Source organism: Haliotis cracherodii, unplaced genomic scaffold (assembly GCF_022045235.1).
Source record: "Haliotis cracherodii isolate W230 unplaced genomic scaffold, xgHalCrac1.p SCAF_4, whole genome shotgun sequence".
Classification (NCBI taxonomy): Eukaryota; Metazoa; Mollusca; class Gastropoda; order Lepetellida; family Haliotidae; genus Haliotis; species Haliotis cracherodii.
Genome location: NW_027266297.1, coordinates 32274241 through 32299652, shown reverse-complemented (window position 1 = coordinate 32299652; position 25412 = coordinate 32274241). Strand labels below are relative to the sequence as shown.

At 39.0% G+C, this 25412-nt stretch overlaps 1 protein-coding gene across 1 annotated transcript in view; it reads right to left on the bottom strand.

Moving 5' to 3' along the window:
• The window catches only part of LOC139480046 (atrial natriuretic peptide receptor 1-like), a 79775-nt gene extending 54655 nt beyond the window's left edge, over window positions 1–25120 (bottom strand). The window contains exons 1-2 of the mRNA XM_071263027.1: window positions 25082–25120; window positions 17308–17416 (exon numbers count right to left, since the gene is read on the bottom strand). Of these exons, the coding sequence (XP_071119128.1) occupies window positions 17308–17416; window positions 25082–25120 (148 nt within the window). The remainder of the gene's footprint in view (window positions 1–17307; window positions 17417–25081) is intronic.
• Between the last annotated feature and the right edge of the window lie 292 nt (window positions 25121–25412).

Genomic DNA, 25412 nt, shown 5'->3' with positions numbered 1-25412 from the left:
TTTTTCAAGTGAGTGAGTGAGTGAGTTGGGTTTAACGCCGCTTTTAACATTATTCCAGTTATATCACGGCGTGTCAGCTTGATGTTGGAGGAAAGCCCAAAGTGATGCAGGTCTCAGACGTTTACCACTTGGGTGAAACCCACGAGCACGGGTATGGTGCTGACAAACCTAGAAACATAATCGGGGTGAACCGGGATTCGAACCCACAATCATAGGTTTCTGGCATGTCCAGGGGACGCAACTCTGCACAGCGAATCGCGCCGCCTTAGACGACTGGGGAACCCGTGCCCCCGTTTTTCCAGTGATTTGCGTGGGTTTTTGTCAATTTTATATAGTTGGAATGTTACTGAGGTGAAGGTTTTAACACTTTTGCACGTTTGTGCCATTATGACTCACTGGGCAGTGATTAGAGGCGGAAGATCCTATCAGATTTCCAGACGCAATGGTGTTTTATAAATATGTGTCTTCGCAATGTTCCTGTGTTTATTCGTTACAGAGTGCAATGTATGTTTAAGTTAACGCTAGACACACATAAGCTCATTTACTGACGCGTCACGACTTCCGTGCTTCCATCTCGAGTCATCAACATAGAGGTTGTTCGGTAAGTTGTGATATCAAAGCCTGAAGCAGTTGGGATATTGTTCGACAATATTGTTCCAACTATTGGAAAGTTGAAGTCAATGCCGCCCGCTATATCATGTTTAGAAAGTTTTGATGCAAGTAAGGAGAGGTGAAATAGGGTTTAACGTGGAGTATTGCACTTATATAGCGACGTGCATGCACGTGTGTGTATGTGTGTGGCTGCCTGTACTAGTCCGGACTGATGTCGATTTATAGTCCTAGCCCACTGAGATACCATGCCACATTTTAACATGAATACCCACCCAGACACAGCATACTGACTCCGAGCCGACCAGTGCTTGTTTTAGCCCGTTATTGCCGAGCACCAGACAGGGTAACAACAAGTACCATCTTTTAACGTATTTTGGTATGACGCGGCCGGGGATCGAACGCCGGACCTTCCGCTCTCCGGGCGGATGCTCTACCTCTAGACCACGGAAGCGGTCTGATGCAAATACTTTTGTTTCTCTTAGTATACAGACAACGAGTATGTTGACTTGCCACAGCCAAACGTACAAATAGTTTGAGTAGTATAGGTAATGATGGTTCTGGACCACTTCCACTGAAGACGGATTCATATACCTATACCACCACTACAGGGGGAATTTTTTTATGCCAAAATGATTATGCGATTTAACGATAGTCATGAGATTCATCTATATTGGCCCTAGCTCACCACTACCTGGAGTCTATGATATAAATTTTTATAGGTAATGATGGTTCTGGACCACTTCCACTGGAGCTGGATTCATATACCTATACTGCTACTACAGGGGGGATTTTTTATGTGTAAATGACTATGCGATTCAACGATAGTCATTAGTTGTATTAAACGAAACATCAATATTAATTAATAATGAATAAAATTGACTATAGCCCACGAGGATATTGGAAAGGTGTAGGAGCAATAAAAAAACTAGCCACCACGGCTAAGGTATCTAAAGATGTAGCCAAGGATTGGTTAAAGAAACAAGCGTTGTGGCAAATATATTTACCGGCACCGCGTTATATACCGAGGAAGAAGTTTGATATTTCTACGACGAATGAAGTTCATCAGGCTGACCTCTTGTTTCTTCCCCACGATAAGGTAAAACGCAAAACGTATAAATACGCTTTAACAGTAGTGGATGTGGCAAGTCGATACAAAGAGGCAGAGCCATTAACCTCGAAAGATTCAACAGAAATAGCTAATGCACTGAGCCACATATATAAACGTGGACCTCTAAAATGGCCTAAGCTATTTCAAGTAGATCCCGGGCGCGAGTTTATGGGATCGGTAACTAAACTGTTAACAAAGCGAAATGTCGAAATTGTCCGTGGTGAAAGAGAGGCCCACCGCAGTCAAGCTATCGTCGAAAGATTTAACAGGACACTAGCGGAACGTTTGTTTGGCTATCAGTATGGGATCGAAATGAAATCCGAGCGATTGAGATCAACCGAATGGGTGACACGATTATCAGCCGTTGTATCAGCGCTGAATAATGAAGTAACGAGATTAATAGGGAAGAAACCATCCGATGCGATTAAAATGAAATCCGTGACTTCCGAATCTTCAGCACCGAGGAGAGGCAAAGAACAAAAACTTCCGGATAGAGTAAGGGTAAGATATCTATACCAGCCCGGTGAACTCGAAGGAGGCCTACGTCGTGCAACCGATCCCATATGGTCCCTTAAGACGTATAACATTAGTCGATTGGTTACGAAAGAAGGAGAGCCTATTCTTTATTATCTTCAAGATGGACCGGGTAGGGCATTTGTACGAGAAGAGTTGTTCATAGTTCCCGACGGTACGGTATTACCACCATAACCATAAGCATAGGTAGTTACACCATCATTATCAATCCATCTCTTTGTATCTAAGGGGGATAATGATGTCTTGTTCATTCTTAATCCATATATCCTATGATCGTAACTTCTTAAAGAGTTCATCTCGTGTTTGAACGTTCTACCATTGAATAATGATTCTTTATACTGTTCATGTTTGATATGCTTTTTTACAACATACTTCTTAACACCCTTGGCTTTTCTTATCTCCCCATTATCGGACTTCTTTATAGAATACATCTTAGGTCTTAATCCTACATACTCCGCTATAGGAGTCCCAGCACATTCATCCTTCATCTTACCTAACACCTTTTTATTTACTACGCTGTGCAGTGGATTATCTTTTGGGTAATCGCTCGTATCGTACATATCTATTTTTTCTGCCTTATCTTTATACACATCCTCGGTTTGTATTTCCATCAACAAAGAATCGTGTCGGTATATAACACCTCGCATCACACCTCGTATTGCTTCTTAAGTTCGTTGTAATAAAAGTCATACATTAAGTGTTTTGACAAGTCGAGAATACTCATACCGACGTACACCGGTCTGTTGAATTTTATATTACTCTTCTGCATATGCAACGCGGCTAAGTCGTTATCGAATATCTTGCTTCTGTTAAAAGCCGGACTGGCTATAAGTTTCCTGAGTCTTTCTTCCTCATTAGATCTGACTAATTTAACATCAACACGCTTCCTTAGATTCTCCATAGTTTTACCGAATACCGAGTTATTCATGAGCTTATACAGATTCTTTTCGAAATCGCTGGTGGCTATCTTTCTTAAATCTGTGTTCAGCCTTATATAGGGCTCCATCCAAGGGCTTTGATCGAACTTAAGAACTGTATTTTCTTTAGTTTCATACCTAACGATAGATATAACTGGAGATTTCTGTAGTGAACTATATATTTTGTCTTATCCATCAAATTTGGTATGAGTTTTTCTACGTTAGCTAACCTATTATTACCCATCAAGGAGCGTTGATATTCCGACATCCAGTCATTATTAACCATTAATCTTTCGGGAGCTAGCGGATAACTGTTATGGTCTTTATGTAAGGAACTCGGATATTCCAAGTCAACTTCTAGTATGTACCCTTTATTCTCATCATTATTATTGATATCATTGACCCATTCAAAACCACCCGTGGGTAAAGGTTGACTCATAGCCCATCCGTACAAATTGTTAGCGTCGAGATATAATATATGCGTGTCGGGTTTACTCGGATCGTATCCTACCACTAATTTATTATTAGCCTTAGAATACCTTTTCGCTGCCATCGATATACCACCTCTTAATCCTTTCTCAATAAACAAGTGCATATCGTAATCTGTGAGTAGTTTTAGTTCTACGCCGGTCTTCTTCAACAATGCATCCCACGATAGTCCGGGACTGGAATAGTACCATGCCGGGTCCAAGCCGTATTGTTTCAAACACGTCTTTCTAAATATCTCGAATATATCGGCGAGTAACAGTACATCGGTTTTTAAGTACAGATCGTGATATTCACCTAAATTCTTACAACCTAATTTATCCCAGACCGTCAGAGCGTGTTCATAATCAGCATCTGTTATTATAGATTCTGTTAAGTTACTATAGAATGATTCGAGGGGTGGTAATTCAGTTTCTTCGAATCTAGACCAATCATCCATATATTCGTAAGGATATACATCTTTTCTCAGCAGCAAATGACGAGTTATCTTATCTGTATATTGATTTGTTATAGCGAAGTCATCGGGATTGTTCGCTTTAGGTAAATTGTCCAGGGAAGATAACAGAAACTGTACGGAGTCTATGAATCTAAGCCCATTACTTTGCTTTATTCTAGATTTCCCATCCTTGTCCCCATAATGTATAGGTTTAGTCAACGAGAACGATATGTATTTTTCCATATTATTAGGAATGCACGTTAAACCGCCGTCGGTCTTTGAGATAGCTTGCATAATGAGATGTGAATCGTATCCTCTAAGGTTATGAAATACAACGGGGATGGGTATTGTTTGAGCATTCATTTTTAGTTTCAAGTTACACTCGTTATGAGCGGCTCCCCGATAATTACCCGTGACGTGACAATGATCTCTTACGGAATCCCCATCCAGAGGTTTATTACAAACGTGACAACTCGTTGACTTCTTGTGGGCCCTCCAATCATCTATCGTCATACGCATGGGTTTCTTACACGATAATTCTTCCCTGATTATTCTCTCTTCATTTTGTAAATATTCTAGGAACTTTCCCGCTGCATCGGGACCTCTGTAAATCACGGGAGTGTTTGTTTTCCCATCATACCTTACAACTATATATCCAAACCCACAAGGAATATGTTCTTGAGTTTTGTATGTAAAACTACTCTCTTGATTATTGCGTTCGGTATTTTCTATGGGCTTGATAAGCGCTTCGAAGTCGGCGTAAATTACGTACGGTACTGGCATTTGATTACAATAATGTTCAAATTTTAATATATTTTTCCCCTCTTTAGGCATATCGATCCTGATAGCGGTCTGTCCAACACCTCTACAGTCTTCTTTATGCGCTTCTAATAGATCTTGTCTGCTGTACCCATGCAGGCATCTTTCGCAGAAATATTTCTTTCTAGCATGTTTTGTTTGATCGTATAATAGCCTGTTTAAACTCTTTATCCACGTATAATGATATTTTCCATCTTTTTCGATCAGAAATGAATTGATTCTGGGAATATGTTCCGGAGCGGAGCTTATCCTGTGTACAACAATTCCTTTAGAATGTCCGAAAACATTTATAGCTAAATTATTTTGCTTTTCCACCTTATCAATTTGTGATATTGGTGTAGGTTCGTCTATACCATCGAAGTTGAGTCCATCGTTTTGGGGATAGCTAGAAGGTCTATCCGGATGCTTGTCTATGGGGAACAATGCAGATCTTATCATCATTCTTAAACAATCATCGGATTTATTTTTTACGTTAATTATGGCTTTTTTCTTCTTATAATAGGGGGGTAAATCTTTATAAGATCCACCTTTGAAGGGCATATAATTTGCTATATCTAAATATAAACTATCGATTCTATCCACACCCCAACCCGAACCTCTATTAGTCCAGCGTTCTAAAGTTTCCTGTATCCTCTGAATTGATGTATCTAATGATGCGTTTATAGTATCGGATTCGGTTATAACTTCTTGATTGCTACGGAAATATGGTTCGGTATATTCGGTACTATCGTCTGCGTTACTTTTACTCAATGTCATTTTAATCGTCAGCTGGTATTTTATACTTTGTAAATCATCTAACTCCTCGTTAATTTTACTCGATATGATGGGCTTAATATCGTTAACATCCATGTTGGAATTAATATCCATCTTCCAACCTCTTAGATATTTACCAACGCCGGCGGATGTGGGTACAAATATTAATTCTTGTTGTTGTTGATTATCATCATTATTATGTTGAATATCATCAACATCATTATTATTATCTAGTAAAGCGATCAATTCAGCTCTTCTCATTCGAGAATAACCTCTCAGCCCACTGTTTCTCGCTCGAACTCTGAGTTCTCTAACAGTCTGGGGTGGTTCCAAACCGAGTAAGGTAATCAATTCAGCTTTTCTCATTCGAGAATATCCACGTAGACCACGTTGCTTTGCCATAGCTTTTAACTCTCTGACAAAAACCATTGTGGTTGAATGGTATATGCAAAATGGTTCATTTGTCTAATTGGTTGTTTTCATATATCTAAATACGTATCCTCCCCAACCTATTCCTCTCATTGATGTAATCTCTCTTCCTAGCATAAATAATCTGATTCCTGACCCTATCAGCACCGTGTTTCTTACATAAACAATAATGACCTTTGACCCCTATCCCGCATTCAGAACACTTATAGTTTATGTGTCCACGCTTGATGTAATAATTGTGTATACCGCAGTAAACATCAACACAGCGGCGGTTACATAGAGTCGTCTTCCCCATGAGTGTAAACTTGCAGTTATTCATGGTATATACATCTATCATATCATTTGTCTAAATGCAAATCACATCTACACTAGTGTATAGCTGAAAATCAATACTGCGGATAACCCCATAATAACAAATGCGACCTCTCGGTCTTTCTGAGCCTCTGACGGTGTATAAAACTGACTCATTGTTGGTCTAGGTATTGGGTCGAGTTTTTTCCCATAAACGAGGTAGTATTCGTGCATGGCGGATTCGACATCCTTAAACGTTTGAATTGAATGTCCTTCCTTAATCAGTTTTTCATGAATAAAGTCTAATCTCTTCATTCTCTGCTGCGTATATTGTAACTGAGCTGCTTGGTATTGTTCTAATGCTTCGTTATGTCGTTTACGCTCCTCTTCAACTTCTTTAGCGTTTGATTCCCTCATACTGGAAAATAAATAATTACTCCCCGAAAAAGCTAGAGCATTAACAACAGCTCCACCGACCATCATCGCAATTGATGCCATATGAATATAAATATTCAAATGTTTAATTACTTCATTATGTCTTCCGGGATAAGTCCTTGTTTGATGAGCATATCCTTCGTTGCCATTGCTAATCCAATATCCAGAACCATCATACCTATATCAAATCCATTAAAATCTAGCTTGGGAGGTGTGGCTTTAGTAATCATTTTAGCCATATGGGCATAGCCAATGGCCAAGCCGGTGACCACCGCTGAATGATACGTCGCGTTTACCAACATTTTACCGTCTGTAACTGGAGTAGTCATGCTTCTTATAGCATTATATGAGGACTAACCTCTAATTGAACTTGTTGTTGCGGCGGGGGTGACGTTTTCTCTTCTCCGGTCTTATAAAAGAACCATACAGCCGCTATACCAGCAACTCCTACTAGTGCCCATGTTTTAATCGGATTTGAATTATTTATTAATTTTGCTTTGCGCGCCAGCCCTCCCTTCCTTCCTGCGGCTATTTTTTGGGGGTTCTTAGTAACTCTGGGTTTTAGTATTTTCTCATTCACTGGTGGTTCCTCATTTACTTGTGGTTCTGTTTCCGCAATCTGTTGTTGCGTTTCCGCAATATGTTGTGGTTGCGCAATCTGTTGTGGTGTCACCTGTTGTGTCTCCATTATTATTAAGTGGGCACGTATGTTTAAATTGACAATACCTAGCCGTTATTAAAGCTGTGGTGAACGGAGCTAAGAACATTCCGAATCTATGATAAAACTCACAGCTAACTGAGCTTATAGCGTGTTCGATGAATGGGTCTTTCTCTAGAGATTCGCATAAATACATGCGATGTTCTGCCGGGATTGGGAGAAACGTACTAGCAACGACTGTGTATAGTTGTAATATAGACGACCCTATAGTTTTAGTCATGGTAGCTCCCAGTCTAGACTCGTAACGCGCGTACAGTTTTTTAATCTCTTCGTCGGTCATGTTATCAATTTTTTCGATGGTATAATTTTCTCCCAAATATTGGGAACATTTTCCACCGGCTACCAAAGCCGCGAGTCTTTCTCTATGTTTATCTGCATGTTGATGTGTATCTACATTTTGATCAGATTCTTTGAGCATTTGTTCGATGAGTTCGTCGCATTCCATAATGTAATACCTAAGGAGATATTTAAGTCTAACATAATATAATATGACGTATCCAATACATCCCGTAATAATGAACTGTTGCGAAAGAATGATGATTTCGAACCACATTTTATGTAATATTAACCGTTAATGTTCAATTTGCTATATTTTGCTACATTTTACTATATTTGCTATAATTTGCTATAATTTTGCTACATTTTTGCTACATTTTGCTAAGCAATTGCATAAGCAGCTGGTTGATCGGTTTTTAATACGAGTTTACAGTGCTTCGTTGCTGCTAACACTTTTCTGACTTTGTCACGTTCACCCTTGGTATAAATGACGTCATTTTCGCGTAAACATTCCTCGAATGAATCTCGGTCTTTGCAATGAAACAGCGCTACCCATTTGGTCTGCTCTCTGAGATCTTTCAGTACAGAGTTGTATTTTTGAGTAAGTACCCAAACGCTATGTTGAGTATGCCGTCCGGAGAATGCTAAATACGAAAGCATATCTTTCTTTTTTGTTAATTCTTTACTCGCGCTGCAGTCGTCTATTACGAAAAGGGTTGATTCTCCTTTGTATTTTTCGTGACATACTCGGAGACAGTCTTGTAAACGATCGCCCGGATCGACTCTGTGTACCCCGTCGTCATTCATTACCCAATCTCTCGATAAGTATGTTTTATTAACGCTTATAGTCGGGCACAGAATAATAATATGATCGAAAACGTCCCGATAATGACTTTCTAAAATATCTAGAATAAAGGCTGTTTTTCCGCAGCCCGTTTGCCCGCATATGATAGCGCAGTGCGGATCTTTAGGTAAAAGATTATCAATAGATTGCTTGCACGAATCTCCCATTTTGTATATTAAGTTGCGCATCCATAATCACGTACAAATATATGTTTAATTTACCATCGGTTTCGAAGAGCTTCGTTATCTGTATGGTGACACCCTCGCTAGCATTTTCTATTCTCCTCCCACTGCCGTGTAATTGGTCATTGTCCGTTGTTCGCATGTCGAGCCATAGCGCGTACTTCGAGGTGAGGTATTCACCCATCGATACACTCCCGAGAGACAGATCTTTCACGACCGCGTTAACTTCCGGAGAGCGTTTTATAGAAGGAAGTTCTTTAATCTCATCCCACTGGTGATGCGATAGCATTCCTTGGCTATATAGTTGATTAGGAACGCCCTCGATAGTCAATTCTACTTTCGTAATCTTGGGATTGTAGAACTTCTCGGTATTTCTTTTAAACGCATCGGAGGGGTCCTCGAACAACATTAAAATACCCTTCAAAGACCTCGTGGGGACGTTTAGATTGATATTCCACAACGTACCTTTTTTGTCCCTCGTGATCTTTCGATGTCGCAGCACGCGATCGTACAAAATGGCTAAACTTCCCGAATTTGTCTGGCTAATTCGGGATCCGTTATCATATCGTACTCGAGCGAGATATTGTCAATGGAATAGCTAGCATCTACATTAGCGGATCTGATTACTCTACCGTAGTCGTTAAAAGTGAGTTCGTATTCTAACCTATCGCCTAGGGATGCTTGATAAAATGGCATGTGGGAATCTAGTAATTCAAAGTCTAGGGGAATATAGAATCGGTTACCTAATGCGTCGGCAACGGCCTGATCTTTTACGATGGTACCATCACCACTAGAAGCATCTACGCGCAGTCTCAATGTGTTCTTATTACAAATTCCTTGGTACTGTAAGTTTTCCCGCTCTTTATCCGTTCTCCAGAGATCCATGTAACAATAGTATACATCGCTATCGTCGATACTCAAAACCTCATTACCGCTAATTTTAATAGCGATTTTCTTAACGATAGCACGACCTAAGTTCTGAACCGGCTCCCTGTTAAAGTCGGTAGAATTCAAAACAATCGTAAATGCTAGTCGGACAGTTCCCGGAACTAACACATCGTGTGCCCCGAGATTAGGAAAGCGAACCAGAAGCGTTTGATTCTGATCGATGGTACTAGGGTTATTAGTTATAGTAACAGACTGACGAATTGCCTTGACCCCTAATGGATCTCGAAGTCTACGTTGTGGGTTTAACTTGCGTCCGTATTGCGAAGACATTGTTATATTGAAAACATGTACCCTATGTTTAATATAAAAATGACTGATTTTGAACATAATGACTTTGATCTAGATAACATAACTGATACTAGTACCATCGAAGAGGGTACTGATGAAACCAGCTTTATGATCCCAACCATAAATGATGAACTTTTGAAACCAGCCGTTGATGATTATTACGATGCATTAAAAGATGATAAAAATTATGTTATCCCAATAGGTCGTGAATATTCAATGTTTATGCTAGATAGTAAAGGAATATTGCGACTGCGTGGCGCTCCGGATATTGATCTTATGCATTCTCGTACTCGTAAGCCCCTAGCCTTGTCTACGATAGCCGCTAAAAAAGGCATCGGCTTTGTTCGTGATGAATTAGGTTTTGTAGACTACCGAAGACTACTAAGGCTCTTCAGACTATGAGGAAAGATCTCGTTAATACAGATGATTTGGAAGCAGCCTCGATGGTGGCCTCGGACGGACTCGGAGAAATCTTGGATACCTATTACGATAATTCCACGTTACAGGTACCACATTCAGAGTTCAGTATTAGGGAATTACGAGGTCTTGACAAGGCAATGCAAACTATGCGGGGAGAACTCATCAATAATATAGCCAAGCTATCCGAAATCGACAAACATATAGCTCAAGAGAAAACAAAACTCGAACAGGCGGGTGATGAATTCAGTAGACGTCGCGTTGCTGAAAGATTGCATAACCTAGAAGAGGAAAGATTGGCCCGCCTCGAAGCAGCTTCCAGTAATAGAAAGGCACTTCGTTCGCAAATCAGTCGTATTCGAGAAACTATCGATCAAGTCCTCAACAATGACACTACACTGGCCGATAAAATTAAAACATTGTTCAGAGAACAGGGAATAACAATTGCTAGTATTTTAACCGCGTTGGGATTTATTATATCGACTTTGACTCTCTCGTTAACAGGTGGTGGAGGCGGATTACCGCCTAACGATAAAAACGGTATAAGAGAGTGGATAAAAAAGCATTTAAAAGCATTAAGTTCAGCACTGGGAAAGCTAGCTGAGAAAGCCGCGGCCGCACTTCCCGGTATAATAGGGAGTGTTGTTTCCTGGCTATTGAATTTATTAGCTAAGACCACCACTTGGCTTAGTCAAAACTTGTGGGGGTTGATCGTAGCAATTGCATGGTTGTTGTACGTATTCGCTAAAGACTATTTAACCACCAAATCATGAGTAAACCAACCGAGACTCCACCCACTACAAGCGCTGTTTTTTCATCGATATGTTGCTGATTTTTAGGCGCAATATGCGGTGAGACTTGTGCATAAGTAGATGTTTGCGCGATAGTTGGTGTTTGTGGCTTGACTATTCCCTTTTCACCCGTGATCGTTTGCGTTATTAATTCGACGTTCATATCTGAATTTATACCTGGTTTTTGTTGATCGGTAGCGATAACAATTTTATTATTATAACCTATCACTTGACCGATCTTAAGTTCCATATTACTCGGAGACATGTATAGTCCCGGTGCATAAACAAAGTCCACTTTGGATTGAGCGTACTGTAATGCATCTTGAAAACGCTTTATAGACGATGGTATGTCAACTGGCGAATTAATGGCGTCCTCCACGTTTGCGACAAACTGTTTTTGCGCATCGAGCGCCGTCCCAGAACCGATAATGGACGTTCGTGTTTGCGATTGTGCACCGAGAATTGCCCATACATAAGTTCTTATCGATTCATTAACTCTTACAAATCCTGGGTTAGTAAAATTATTTTCCGTTTTATCATTAAGAAATTCATTCCAAGCGTTTGCGGTATCATTCATTTGTATAAATATTGTAACAATGTAAATTAAACCACTCTTAAAACTCATAATATCCCCTCTCCAATCGTTACTATAAAGTTCCCAGCCATGATACCAATGACCGACTTTATACCGATAATCATACATTCTTGAGTAAAGTTTGCTGGCCTGCCGCAACTTATAAAAATTAAGACCAGGTTTATGAAGTTTTCTATATACATAATTGCTTTCTTCTTTGACAGATTTATTTTCCTCTGTGTAAGGAACACCCAGACCATGGTTTGCTCCTTTAATACGCCAATCTTTACTCGTAGAAACATTAAATTCCTGACAAATACGCTCATACGCGGACCTATCATAATTATTATTTGTGGAATTCCACGCTCGATCATGCGGTAATGGAGCACTAATTTCTTTAAGTATACGTCTAATCTGATAGTACACGTGAAATGACATAACAGACTTGTTCAGTTCAAATCCTGGAGCGTAAAGAGATACGCCACATCCCGTTGTGGCACACCATATGGCAAAGTTTAACTGATTCTGCCAAAATTGCATCGGATTGTGAAACCAATCGTGCACCATTTTATCGCTAGTTGCCGTGACTCTGTATTTTTCAAAGATATCGGGGAATTTAACTAAAAATTCAGCACCAGAGGCAGTTACTATAATTGATTGATTAGTAATGTAAGTTGATTTCATATTTAAGTTATGATATAGTATCATTGTATATTTAATATGTATGTTACACTCCCGGGAATAACAAATGGCCAGTCTATTGAACTGCTTCATACAATCGATAACTCGGATGGACAACTCGAAGTAGCTCTATGCGATGTAACGTATTACCCGCGGTGGACCAATATAAATGCTACGAGAGGAAATAATGAGATAATAATAACACATGAAAGAGATAGAATTATTACTATACCTGATGGGTATTACAGCGTAAGCTCACTCAATGATGAATTTTTTAAGCCTTATGGAGCTAGTCTCACACAAAATGAGGCGACTGGGAGACTGAAATTATCCCCTGGAATAATGGGTGTAATTCCTTACAGGAACTTAAGAATTACAATTGGATTTGCAACCAATTATACTATAATAGTCGATTCATCAAATGAGGGAAATACATTACCCGATTTAGTTCCCTATAAAGAGCTGTGCATCCATCTTGATCAAATCAGTACAACGGATAATATTCAACAAGAAAGTCCTTCAACTTTGCTCAGAAGTGTTCCGGTCAAAGATGGAAAATACAATAGCGGTAGAACGGAATCTTTCTCGTCATTACAATATAAAAAATTAAAGCGGGGTATTATTTCAGACCTCAAAATTTCTGTATTAGATGTAAAACACCAACCTGTACATATAGGATACTTAAGTGTAACACTCCATATTATAAATAATGGTTGATTCCATATTTAAGTTATGATATAGTATCATTGTATAATTTGATATGTATGTTACACTCCTGGGAATAACAAATAGTCAGTCTATTTAACTGCTTCGTACTATCGATAACTCGGATGGACAACTCGAAGTAGCTCTATGCGATGTAACGTATTACCCGCTGTGGACCAATATAAATGCTACGAGAGGTTATAATAATGAGACAGAAATAAATGGTCAAAAATACATTATACCTGATGGGTATTACAGCGTATGCTCACTCAATGATGAATTTTTCAAGCCTAATGGAATTAGTCTAACGCAAAATGAGTCAAATGGGTTACTGATTTTAAACGCTGGAAAAAAGGATGTAAAGCTTTATAGTAACTTAGCATACACACTTGGACGGGGAGGAGAAATAACAGTAATCAAGACAACAGATCAGGGACTCAATTTACCCCTATAAAGGTTCCCTATAAAGAGCTGTGCATCCATCTTGATCAAATAAGCACAACGGATAATATTCAACAAGAAAGTCCTTCAACTCTACTCAGAAGTGTTCCAGTGAAAGATGAAAAATACAATAGCGGTAGAACGGAATCTTTTTCAACATTACAATATAAAAAATTAAAGCGGGGAATTATTTCAGACCTTAAAATTTCTATATTAGATGTAAAACACCAACCTGTACATATAGGATACTTAAGTGTAACACTCCATATTATAAATAATGGTTGATGCATCAGGCCCTGGAAGGATAAGACAATGTAATACAATTGCGCTTTCCGATCTCGGAGACACGGAAGGATTCGGTAAACCCGGTACCAATGGTAAGTTATACGCTTTACACTTACACGATAATGTATACAAGCGGAAAGAAGTTACATTCACTGGTAATCTAGAAGATTTAAGCGATGTCGACGTTAGTAGACTCCTTAAAACCACTCCGTACAATATTATTTACAACAGTGAGAATAAATGGACTATGGTCGAGGCAAACATCAAGTGGCTACTGAATATCGTCATTACCCCACCTTATGCGATGATGGGTAAGGGACATAATTTAACTAAGATAATAAATAGTGGCATCGTACTCGCGGCCTATATCCCATCAAAACGAAAAAGTGTGTTAGTCACTCCCCTGCCAGAAAAACCAGGTCATATGTTATATAGTCGTCCGGCAATCCAAAATGTTAGTTTAAATTTGGTTACAGAATTCGATAATATTAAAGATAACTTGAGTGCAATACCTAATATTTCTACGCTTATTATTGAAGTCTTGTTCGGAGATGCACCGGTAGATGCCTTCGAAATATTACCAGGTCTATCGATTAAATGGCTCAAGAAACACGAGCGTCAACGTTGCAGTATTATTCATGTCGGTGCATCACCCGTTACATCCCTCGAGGGGGTTCAAATTATTAAAAGTGGTAGTATTTCTCTTTCTAAGATATTCTTGCCGTATAATATACATTTGATAAGGTTGATGTATACCATCAAAACATTTAAGCAAGACCAATTAAAGACTATTATATATTCGTAATATACACTATGAGTTTATATCCAGCGCTCGATGAAATGATGGAAACTGTTGATGGATTTCGATTACATCAAATAAGCGACATAAAACATCGAATAGAAAAGGATAGGGAGTTGAGACTTGGATTGTATAAAAAGTATCGCAGAGCCGTGAATGCTGACACCGCTCTTGTAGTAGCTGGCATGGGACTCGGTGTATCCGGTGTCGGTTTACTATCAACTATAATCGCCGCGCCTATCGTGCTCGGCATGGAAATAACCGCCGGAGTCTCGGGACTGGCAGGAATAGCGATAAAATTCATTTCTCGTAGGTTGCAAAAGAAAGCATTAAAACACGATAGTATTCGGATACTCGCCGAAGCAAAGTTGAACAGCATTGAGGATCATATTTCGACAGCAATGGCCGATTGTAAGATATCCGAGGAGGAGTTTCGTTTAGTGCTGTCGGAACTCACCAAATACAATGAAATGAAGCAGGAGATTCGATCAAAATCTCATAAGACCAATGGTATTAGCGAAGACGAGAAAAAAAAGTTCATAGAACAAGGGAGGCAACAAGCGCGTCAATTATTCCGTGCCAAAACCAAAGAACTGGTTGGAGATTAAAAATAAATTGCTTACTATCGTGTGATTACATTTAGACAAATGCTTACATAAATATATAATAATGGAAAAAACTATTAAATGGAGAGAATTACCACAAGGTTTTTATTATATCAGTGATGTCAAACCAACCAAATACGGTAATCAATTGTTTCTTATCAATTTACAAAAAGAGTGTAGTTATATAGTCTGGTCTCCTAGTAAAATGAAGGAAGAACTTAATAAAAATGTTGAATATCGCTTTATCGATAAAAATAATGAAGAATATTTTTATTACCATTTAGACTCATCTAAAGCAATGATTGGACCCAGGTATTGGTGAGCTGGAGTCAATCTCATGACTATCGTTGAATCGCATAGTCATTTACACATAAAAAATGCTACCTGTAGTAGCAGTATAGGTATATGAATCTGGCTCCAGTGGAAGTGGTCCAGAACCATCATTACCTATAAAAATTTATATCATTGGCTCCAAGTGGTGGTGAGCTAGAGTCAATTTAGCTGAATCTCATGACTATCGTTGAATCGCATAATCATTTACACATAAAAAATGCTACCTGTAGTAGCAGTATAGGTATATAAATCAGGCTCCAGTGGAAGTGGTCCAGAACCATCATTACCTATACTACTGTTTGGGTTAACATGCATGTGAGCGTTACCTACCTACACACACACACACACACACACACACACACACACACACACACACACACACACACACACCTGCACTGTGCTGCTAATACAACGTGCATTCCACCAGGCAGATGATGAAGAGCAATGCATATTTCATTCAAAGATTATTTGCTGAAACCAAGGTGAGCTGGGTCTCGTTGCACATAACAACCTTAGTGCCACGACTGACGTCAGTCTATGTTAAGGTATGGGAGTTACGATCATCTTAGCGCTAAGATCCCTTGTACAAGGCCTATGGCACTCTGGCATATAGCCATAGAAGACACGGTACACTACTGTTTTACTCGTGTATGTTAATAGGAGTTCTTCACATATTAGTGTTAGGGCGATGCGTTTGCACAATAGCATACTTTGTGTACTGTTTTTATTAACACCCGTATTGATATATCTCAACGCATTGGTGTGCATTTGTTTGTTGGATTGGAAGATAAGATCATGTCCATAACAACATAACGAAAGGTGGTAGTGTCAATTTAGTGAATACTGTTTCACGCCGTGGCCAACAATATGATGACGGTCTGTAAATAGAATCTGGGCAAGACATGCAGATTGCGTGTATGGCGTCTGGGCATGATGGCACATATTAAGCTAGCCAGGTCACATTGTATCAAGTCGGTCCATCTCATCGGTTCTCACAAACATGGGTTGCTGGGAATTAACTCTGCCTCGGCATCCTCATCTAAAGGGTTAAGGACCACTCTGAAGAACAGGGCTTGTTTCCCAACTTTGTAACAATCGGGCAGGTCCATTATAATTCTTTTCCCTCGTGGTATATATAGCGAAGTAGCGTCTATAGCGACGGAAATAAAAACGACAACACCCTTTCCATAAACATAAGAAATATATGCAGAAAGCAGAGTCCATTGTACGATTCCGATTATATCATGAGCATGTGTTTGTGAATCACTATCAAATAGCGTTGAAACCAGGTGTTCGCGAAACATCTTCAAATACATGACTTTTGCAGATGAACTATAATGCACCACCATATCTGTAATGAATTGAGCCGCCTTATGACACACTGGACATCCATCTTATCACATCCTATTTCCTCCGAGCCTTGCTGACACACGATCTGATCTATATCCCAGCATGGTCTGATAGTTTAGTCAATAAAATATTTTGTAGTAAGCTGTAAAGCGGATGAATACCTCATCTTGCTACACGATGCAGAAGTATCTTTGTTTAATCTGCAGATGTCAATAACATGATTTGTCGCTGGAGAATACAATTAGCTCACCTGGGCATGAAGCGAAGGGTGTAGGATTGTTAGCGCTGGCTGCAATTGGCCAGCAGTGGTAGTCTGTGTTTGTCAGGTCATGCCAACAGCGCACATGACTTGATAGTATCTGAAATACAAAATTAAAGCATGACGTTAGTGAAAGCCATATCAGTGTCAGTGCATGCCACACATTTATTATGGTTCAAACCAACGTTCTTACATTTTGAGGGATGGTCGGGTAGCCTAGTGGTTAAAGCGTTCGCTCGTCACGACGAAGACCCGGGTTCGATTCCCGACATGGGTACAATGTATGAAGCCCATCTCTGGTGTCCCCCGCCGAGATATTGCTGGAATATTGCTAAAAGCGGCGTAATATCTCACTCAATCACTCTAACCTCTAAACAATAGAGCACATTTGGAATTCTTGCTGAGACTCAATTCAAATACGATATGCTATATTAGGTAGTACTATGCATGCTGATAATGTTTATCCCCTCTTTTTGTGCATGCATATTATGCGTGAACTAGTAAATTTGTGTTAAGCATATTATGCCTTTATGCTCTGGATGAACAGGATATCCAACTGAACTCGTTTGGTGCACATGTACATCTGATGTCAGGATTTCAGATATAATAATTTCTTGTGACATATGCCTAAGGCGTTGACGTTTTAATTACTCATAGGAACAATGCTATGAAGAAATTTATGTTGACTCTTTGAGAAATGCTATTTTCTTAATGCTGATTGGCTAATTCGCGCCTTAGGTAGTACTACCGTATAATCGTTTTGACTGTTCGCGAAGAAGACCTTCTCAACGTGACGTCATTTCCGTGCAATATCACACATATTTTTGTAATTTGTGACGTCACATTAGATATGTCGTTATACTTTATAAACAAAAAGGTCAACGGTAATATAGTGGGTAACCGGCGCATAACTTTCGAATGGACCATATTTACACAGTATGTTCAATCACAGAAACAAAATTAAACAAAACTACAATTGTGTCAACAGAAGTTTGCTGTGGCATAAACGTCACGATGTTGGTGTCAATGGAACATCGAAACATGTTCGAATGTTAAATGTAGTGCCCTAGGAAATGGTAGGTTAACATCCAAATGTGATGTTAACCGTGGCCTGAAGCAAGGATGTTTATTGTCTCCTGCATTGTTTCATTCTTTCAATAAAGACTTTCTGGCTTTTTTAAAATTGGCTTTGATATTGATGATAATAATTTAAACATCTTCGCGTATGGTGATGATATGGTTTTATTTGCAGAATGTGAAGATGATTTTAACAAATGGCTACAAATGTTGAATAATATGTGTGAAACTTATGACAAGACTCAAGTTGTACATTTTAGAAATCCCATTGTCCCAAGATCCACCGAACAGTTTGGTGCCAGTGCTGGCCAACTGAGATATCATGCCGCAATTTAACACGGATAGCCCATTCACAGACTCCGAGCCTACCAGTCCTATACTTCTATCCCCTAAAGCCGGCGACAGACAGGAAAACAACAAGTACCATTTTCCAACGCCGTTTGGTGGGACGCGACCGGGTATCGAACCACCGACCTTAGGCTGCATACGGAGGCGGTTACGCAGTTAATAATATCAGATAGGAAACAAAACAGAAAAGGATGAGCATTCCGCCACCTGTACCTTGGTGACTGACCATTTGGTATTCTGGGTGGAAGGGGTCTCGGATTTTGTATTGAGACTAGATATTTTTCAGCTGCAACTGCAAAACTTCTTGAACTGAGAACTCATGTCTCAAAATTGAACACTGTGCTTGGGAGCTGAGATGTCTCTTCACGATAAACACACAGCAAACAATTCAGGAGAGTGGAAGACGAATTACTAATAACTGAATATTTCTTTATTCGTTATTCAGTAAATTATACGCGATTAATTAATAATGACGCTGTGGATCGTTGTTCACAATATTTATCCCTTGATTGTCCTGTCCAGTGAGGGAGTGAGTATGGTTTGACGCCGCTTTTGGCAATATACCAGCAATATCACGGTCATATCCATGATCAGTTGACCTGTTGACGGTATCTGAGGTATATTAGATTTCTGTTGTTTTGTTGACTCAAATTTTGCATTATTTAATTATCAGACAAATTCCTTTCAATTGATAAGACGCAGATAACACAATTATGAATAGTGATGCATTGCTAAGTGATTGCAGATTGCACAGATGTCAGAAATAGACCTAATTATCTATTAATCACATCTGATCATATTAATATACCTTAAGGGTTGATTAACGATAAGAGTTATATGCAAACACCATTGCTAATGAACTCATCATAGTATCCATTGATTATATATATTAAACCTAACGATCTTGTGGAATATGCAATTGGAATGTTAAATACCTTTCTAGATTAATCAGATCAGAATATATCCTTCGATATTATCCTTTAGCAATTGTTACCAGTGATGGTAGAAGAGAATGAAGCGCATGTTGATGCACATTGTGATGGTTGTAGAAATTCCTGCACATTGTCCTCGTGTATGGATTAATGTAGATTTTAAACTCGTAAATGTTAAAATGAATGTTACTGCGTATCGTAGTAATCAATTAAATGTCGAATATATGCAAGACATATGCATTGTATTATGTCGTTTTGCAGTGGTTATTAATATCACCATTTTTTATTCATTTCAAATTGGTTTGATTATCTGAAGATTCTACGTGCGAATGTTCTTTTGTTTCGATCGAATAAATATTAAACGTATCTTCACTGTCCGTTGTACTGAATCTACCATCATTGTGAAACATAAATACGGATCTGATGACATCTGACCAGAAGTGATGGTAATTAAGCTTGAGCCCAAATATTCATAGAACCTTGAGTTTACACACGTTTTGGTGATCTAATCTCCTTTTTTTCATCTGTAGAACTTCACTGATTCAAAATATCATTTCTGTGTGTCATGAATAAAGACTGAACTTACAGTAACAAGGTATTTAATTAATTATGTTGTACTTTGTGCTGGTTGCGAGCACCTCTCACCACAAACAGAAATTTTAATGAGAAATGATCAACATATGCATTATCATCATGTTCAACATGACAAATGATTTAAAGTTTGATTAAGGGCCATTGATTAAAGTTAAGGTTTCAGCCATAATACATTCTTCATAATACATTTCCCCACATGTACCTTTTCTCCATATTGAATATATAATACTTTATATTGCAGTTTTATTACATTTTGACAAACTATAATAATTTGAAAATTATAATCCATTATCATTAGTGAAGTCACCAGCTGAAACTTGTCACAGATAAACACGGACTCTGGATATCTTTGTGATACAGACTGAACTGGTCGTGTGACAGAGAATGTTAAATTTAGAAAGGAGTTTCTATAGCTTTGGGTTATACAGTTGATTGTTTGTGAATCAATAGTAATAGTTATCTTTTATGATAGAAGGAACCAGCTATATGAAGGCATTACTGAAATTACGAAGTAACTATAATGCATTAGGCATTCAGGAACTTAGGAAAGGCTTAAGTGCTGCATGTAGTAAGTGTTTTCTGTGTATTGAGTGCTCTGTTTAGAAGAGGAAGAATATGGACTCTTGCTCTGTCCCAAATAGGATGACATACACTACATATTGTTTTCGCTAATATCCCAATTGCCATGACGTAAGATCCATGTGTTTATGAAAAATAAGAAAACAATATAAATGTTTGCCAAATGTGTGTATAAATTCTTCAAGACCTATGGAAATATGGAACACTAAGTTATAACCAGCGCATATGTTTACACTTATTTATATTTATATAAGTAAATGCAGTTGATTCGTGGGTCTCTTGATCTAGAGAACAATGAAAGAATTGCATTGTCATGTTCACACGTGAGGCCTTTTAAAGATCCTTAGGACCTAGGTGCTTGTACAAAATGTATTTGCTGACTATGTACATTTGCAAATAACCATATGATTAAAGCATCTTTTGTTTCTTGCCCATTTAATTAGTTCCGCTATTTATGTCACAGTTGAGTGGAAATGAAGCAATATAATGATTGAGTGAGTTAAAAGTTATTGTCACATCGGTAATATTTCAGCCATATCCTGGCTTGAAGCATAAAAGCCACCAATATACATTATTGCTTCCCGAAACGAAACCCGTTTAGAAGGCAATGAATGATCAATTAACTTGGAGTTTGAGTTTTTCTACAATATTTGCTCGCAAATATTCACGTCTGTAGTGTTTATTACGAAACTTAAAGGTAGGCGCCATAATGAAAGCACACTATAGGTTACTGTTACAGCTTATAAATAGCCAATAATGCCGATAAGATTCAAATAACATAATTTTCTGTTTCATCGCGCGTACCATTAATATAGTATTGTATGCTGTTCAGATTATATTAGTGGGTTTCCGTGGGTAAGTGCTTGGTCTGTATCTTATTTCAAACAATGGCCTAGGTATTATGTACTGTGTGTGGAGTGTGGTTGGCTTACGATGTCACACATGGTCTGCTTTATATGATCTGACACTGTTTTCATTACAGATTGAAAAGATTACAGTTCCGCGGTGCAATTACCTTGAACTCATTATTCTCGCTTGAAACTACAACTATGGTTACAAACACGAAGCGGATGATTGTGCATTAAGTAGTAGTTGATAAATGTCATCTATTAGTTGTGTTGACAATGTGGTGATGCGTTGAGTGAATGAGTGAGTTATTTTTACGCACATTTTCGCAATATTTCTGTAGCATCACTGGGACACCAAGAATAGGCTTCACCTACATGACCCATGTGGGGACTTGATTCCTCCACCCCGCAAATGACTTTAAGGTTCCAAACTGTTTATGAAGTTTGATTTCCAAAAGCCCTATCGATATTGATGCAAAAACAAAACTATCATTATGATAGTATTCAGTTAATGACTCAAATCAGTTGATACAGTTAAATATCTCACAAAAATGGTCTTGACAAAATTGATCAAAATCATAACATGTTTTTCGTGCCTCTCCCAGAGCAAATTCTACTTACTATATAGTAAATATTTAAAATATATAAATATTTTCTTTCTTGCTTTGTTGCAGAACAAAGAAAAGAGAACGTATCTATTTTGAAGGAAAATGTGCCCCTGTCGAAGGTTGTTTAATGGGAGAGATATGTCATTGCTGTATACCACATAAACATAGTTTAAAACCTATACGCTCTCATTCCTTTTATAACATACCAGTGACAGTGGGCGTTGCACGAAATTGGAGAGCTAGTTATGAAAGTCCCTGGATTGCTTTAAGTTGACTTAGGCAAGTTGGCTGCAGTACCTAGCCGATATCACGGTGTACTTTGTGCACGGTGTGCATTGGAGGTCTTACCACTGACCGCCTCCGTGGTCTAGTGGTAGAGCGTCCGCCCCGAGAGCGGAAGGTCCGGGGTTTGAACCCCGGCCGCGTCACATCAAAAGACGTGAATACATGGTACTTGTTGTTACTCTGCCTGGCGCTCGGCATTTAGGGGCTAAAACAAGGTCTGGTCGGCTCGGATTCAGTATACAGTGTCTGAGTGAGGTATTCATCTTAAACTGTGGCATAGCATCTCAGTGAGCTAGAACTATAAAATCGGCATTAGTCTCGATCAATACAAGCAGTCAAACACACACACACGTGCATGCACGCTGTTATATAAATGCAATAATCTTGAACGTGAAACTAAACCCCATTTCACCACCTCACCGCCCCATTGATTGTTCTTTTATACTTGGACAAGGAGTGTCAGAGTGACAAAACACTCTCCACTAGACTGTATGACAAGAGGGATGACTTCAACTTTCCAATAGTCAACTTTCCCTTCATGTCGAGCAATATTCCAGCAGCTCCAGCCGTTGGTGTTTACATTTCATAACTTTTGTGATACAATCGAGCATGCTCCTTCCAACAAGATTCCTCAGACCGTCAGAAGTTCTTTGATCAAGGTTCATTCAAAGCCAAAGTAAAGCTTTCAAAACGTTTTATGGTTGACATGTGGACGACATTTACAGATTTGACGCATCAGTGATAAAATTATGTAATGCCCTATGTTGACTTGTACCATATGTTCCCGTGTCTTTTCAGGTGAACATTTGACTTTGCATGTGTTTGAAACGGGTGCCACCGGTGGGGCAGGATACGCTCAACGGTATCATGACTATTTAATGGCGGTTCATAAACACATGCTCATGATATAATCGGAATCGTACAATAGACTCTGTTTTATACATAGATTTCTATTGGATATGGAAAGGGTTTGTCGCTTTAATTATACGATTCTTATATAATGGTTGAAAGCTAAACAATGTCACGGTTTCTGATGTTAAAACCATTAACATGAATCAAATATTGCATTTAAAAGAGCTTAATGTTTGCAATCCCGTTTAATCGGATTTATATTGTTCATAGTAAACATACTTACATTGAGCATGCCGTATTGACTGATCTTCTTGAAGCTTAAGGGCATCTTGCACAACTGGGGAGTTAGTAAAGGTATTCAGATCAAGAGGGATTTAGTCTTAAGCGATCCAAGGATAATGTAATTATCGTTATAACTTTGCTTTCCACTTCTTGTAAGGATTAAAGCATCCACAAATTAAGTATTACTGGCATGCACGTACATGTACTTGTGGAGCTACCGATGTATGACCTGTGTCCTCAAGGTCAGTCAGCCGCGGTAGTGATGTGAAATTGGGCAAACGTCGCGTTTAAGATTATTTCCACCATAAAACGACGTGCATGTACGTGTGTCTGTGGCTGCATGTTCTAGTCCATACTTATACAGTAACTGTTTTAGCGCTAGCCCATTGAGATACCATGTCGCAGTTTAACATGGATACCCTTTTAATGCACATAGTACTGACTCTGAGTCGATCAGTCCTTGTTTTATTCCCTTTATACCGAGCGCCAGGCAAGGTAACGACGAGTATGATCTTTTGACGTCTTTTGGTATGTCGCGATCAAAAGATCGGACCACAGACCTTCCACTCTCCTGACATGACACTCTATCCACTGGACAACAGAGGCGGTCCTCTTGTATACATGAACTGCTCGTAACAGATAGTGTATATTGGACAAATATCATGACTCAGTTACCATCACAATTATGACGTCCACTAAAACATGTCAAATCTATATTGTATGTCAGACCCTATATCGTCCCGTGAGGATCCCGGGTTAGAATTGGTCCCCAACGCCTCCGGCTAGTCAGATTCGCTGACTAGGTTGATGCACTGTTGCACTAATTCTATTCCACAACGCCTCCTACAGTCACCCCTCATGCACATACATAGCAAAACAGTTTAACTTACCAAATTTGGAGATCAGAATTCTAAAAGGGAATACGTCTTGATTTTAAACCATTCCCCGACATGACATGATTGTATATATTATAACAATACTTCAACATGGGGAAATCATCCTACACTATCATTCAATGGACGCTCGATTACATGTACGACTTCGTTACATACTCTTGTATTGTGAACAACAAAAGTAAACTAATGGCGCTGTGTTTTTACCGTCCGTTATGATCCCTATCGCACAATCTATCGGGAGTAACCTGTCAGGAATATCCATATCCATCACTTACTGGTCTACATGTATGAATAAAAAAAAGAATAATTAAATCAACGCACTTAAAAGAATATCAAATATTCTGTCAATCAGTTTTTTTGGCCACAATCATTCCAGCGTTCATTGTGGAAACAGTAAAGTATATTCGTCACGGGAGCAAGATATATTATTTTATGATTTCAACCTGGTACAAGCAACTACTTACCAGACACGTCACAAATGTATATATCCGTGTGGCTGCCATTCGTTGATCTGAGTTCTGGAAAGGTATTCGTAAACGGTTCACATTATAATTAGACCAAGGATTAAGACGACTGAGTTAATCTGTTAATATCCATACATCATGCATCAACCGTGACGTTTACTCTCTCCGCTGGCGGTGGTCAACATCAGACTTCCCAAACATTCCAATCCTTCGGGGAAACATCACTCCGCTCTTTGATTGACCTGCGACCGTGTGCACCCAGCGCCAGCACTGGTATGTCGCGTTCCAGGTAGGTAAGCCTCACCCGAGAGAGGAAGGCTGATCAAGGGCA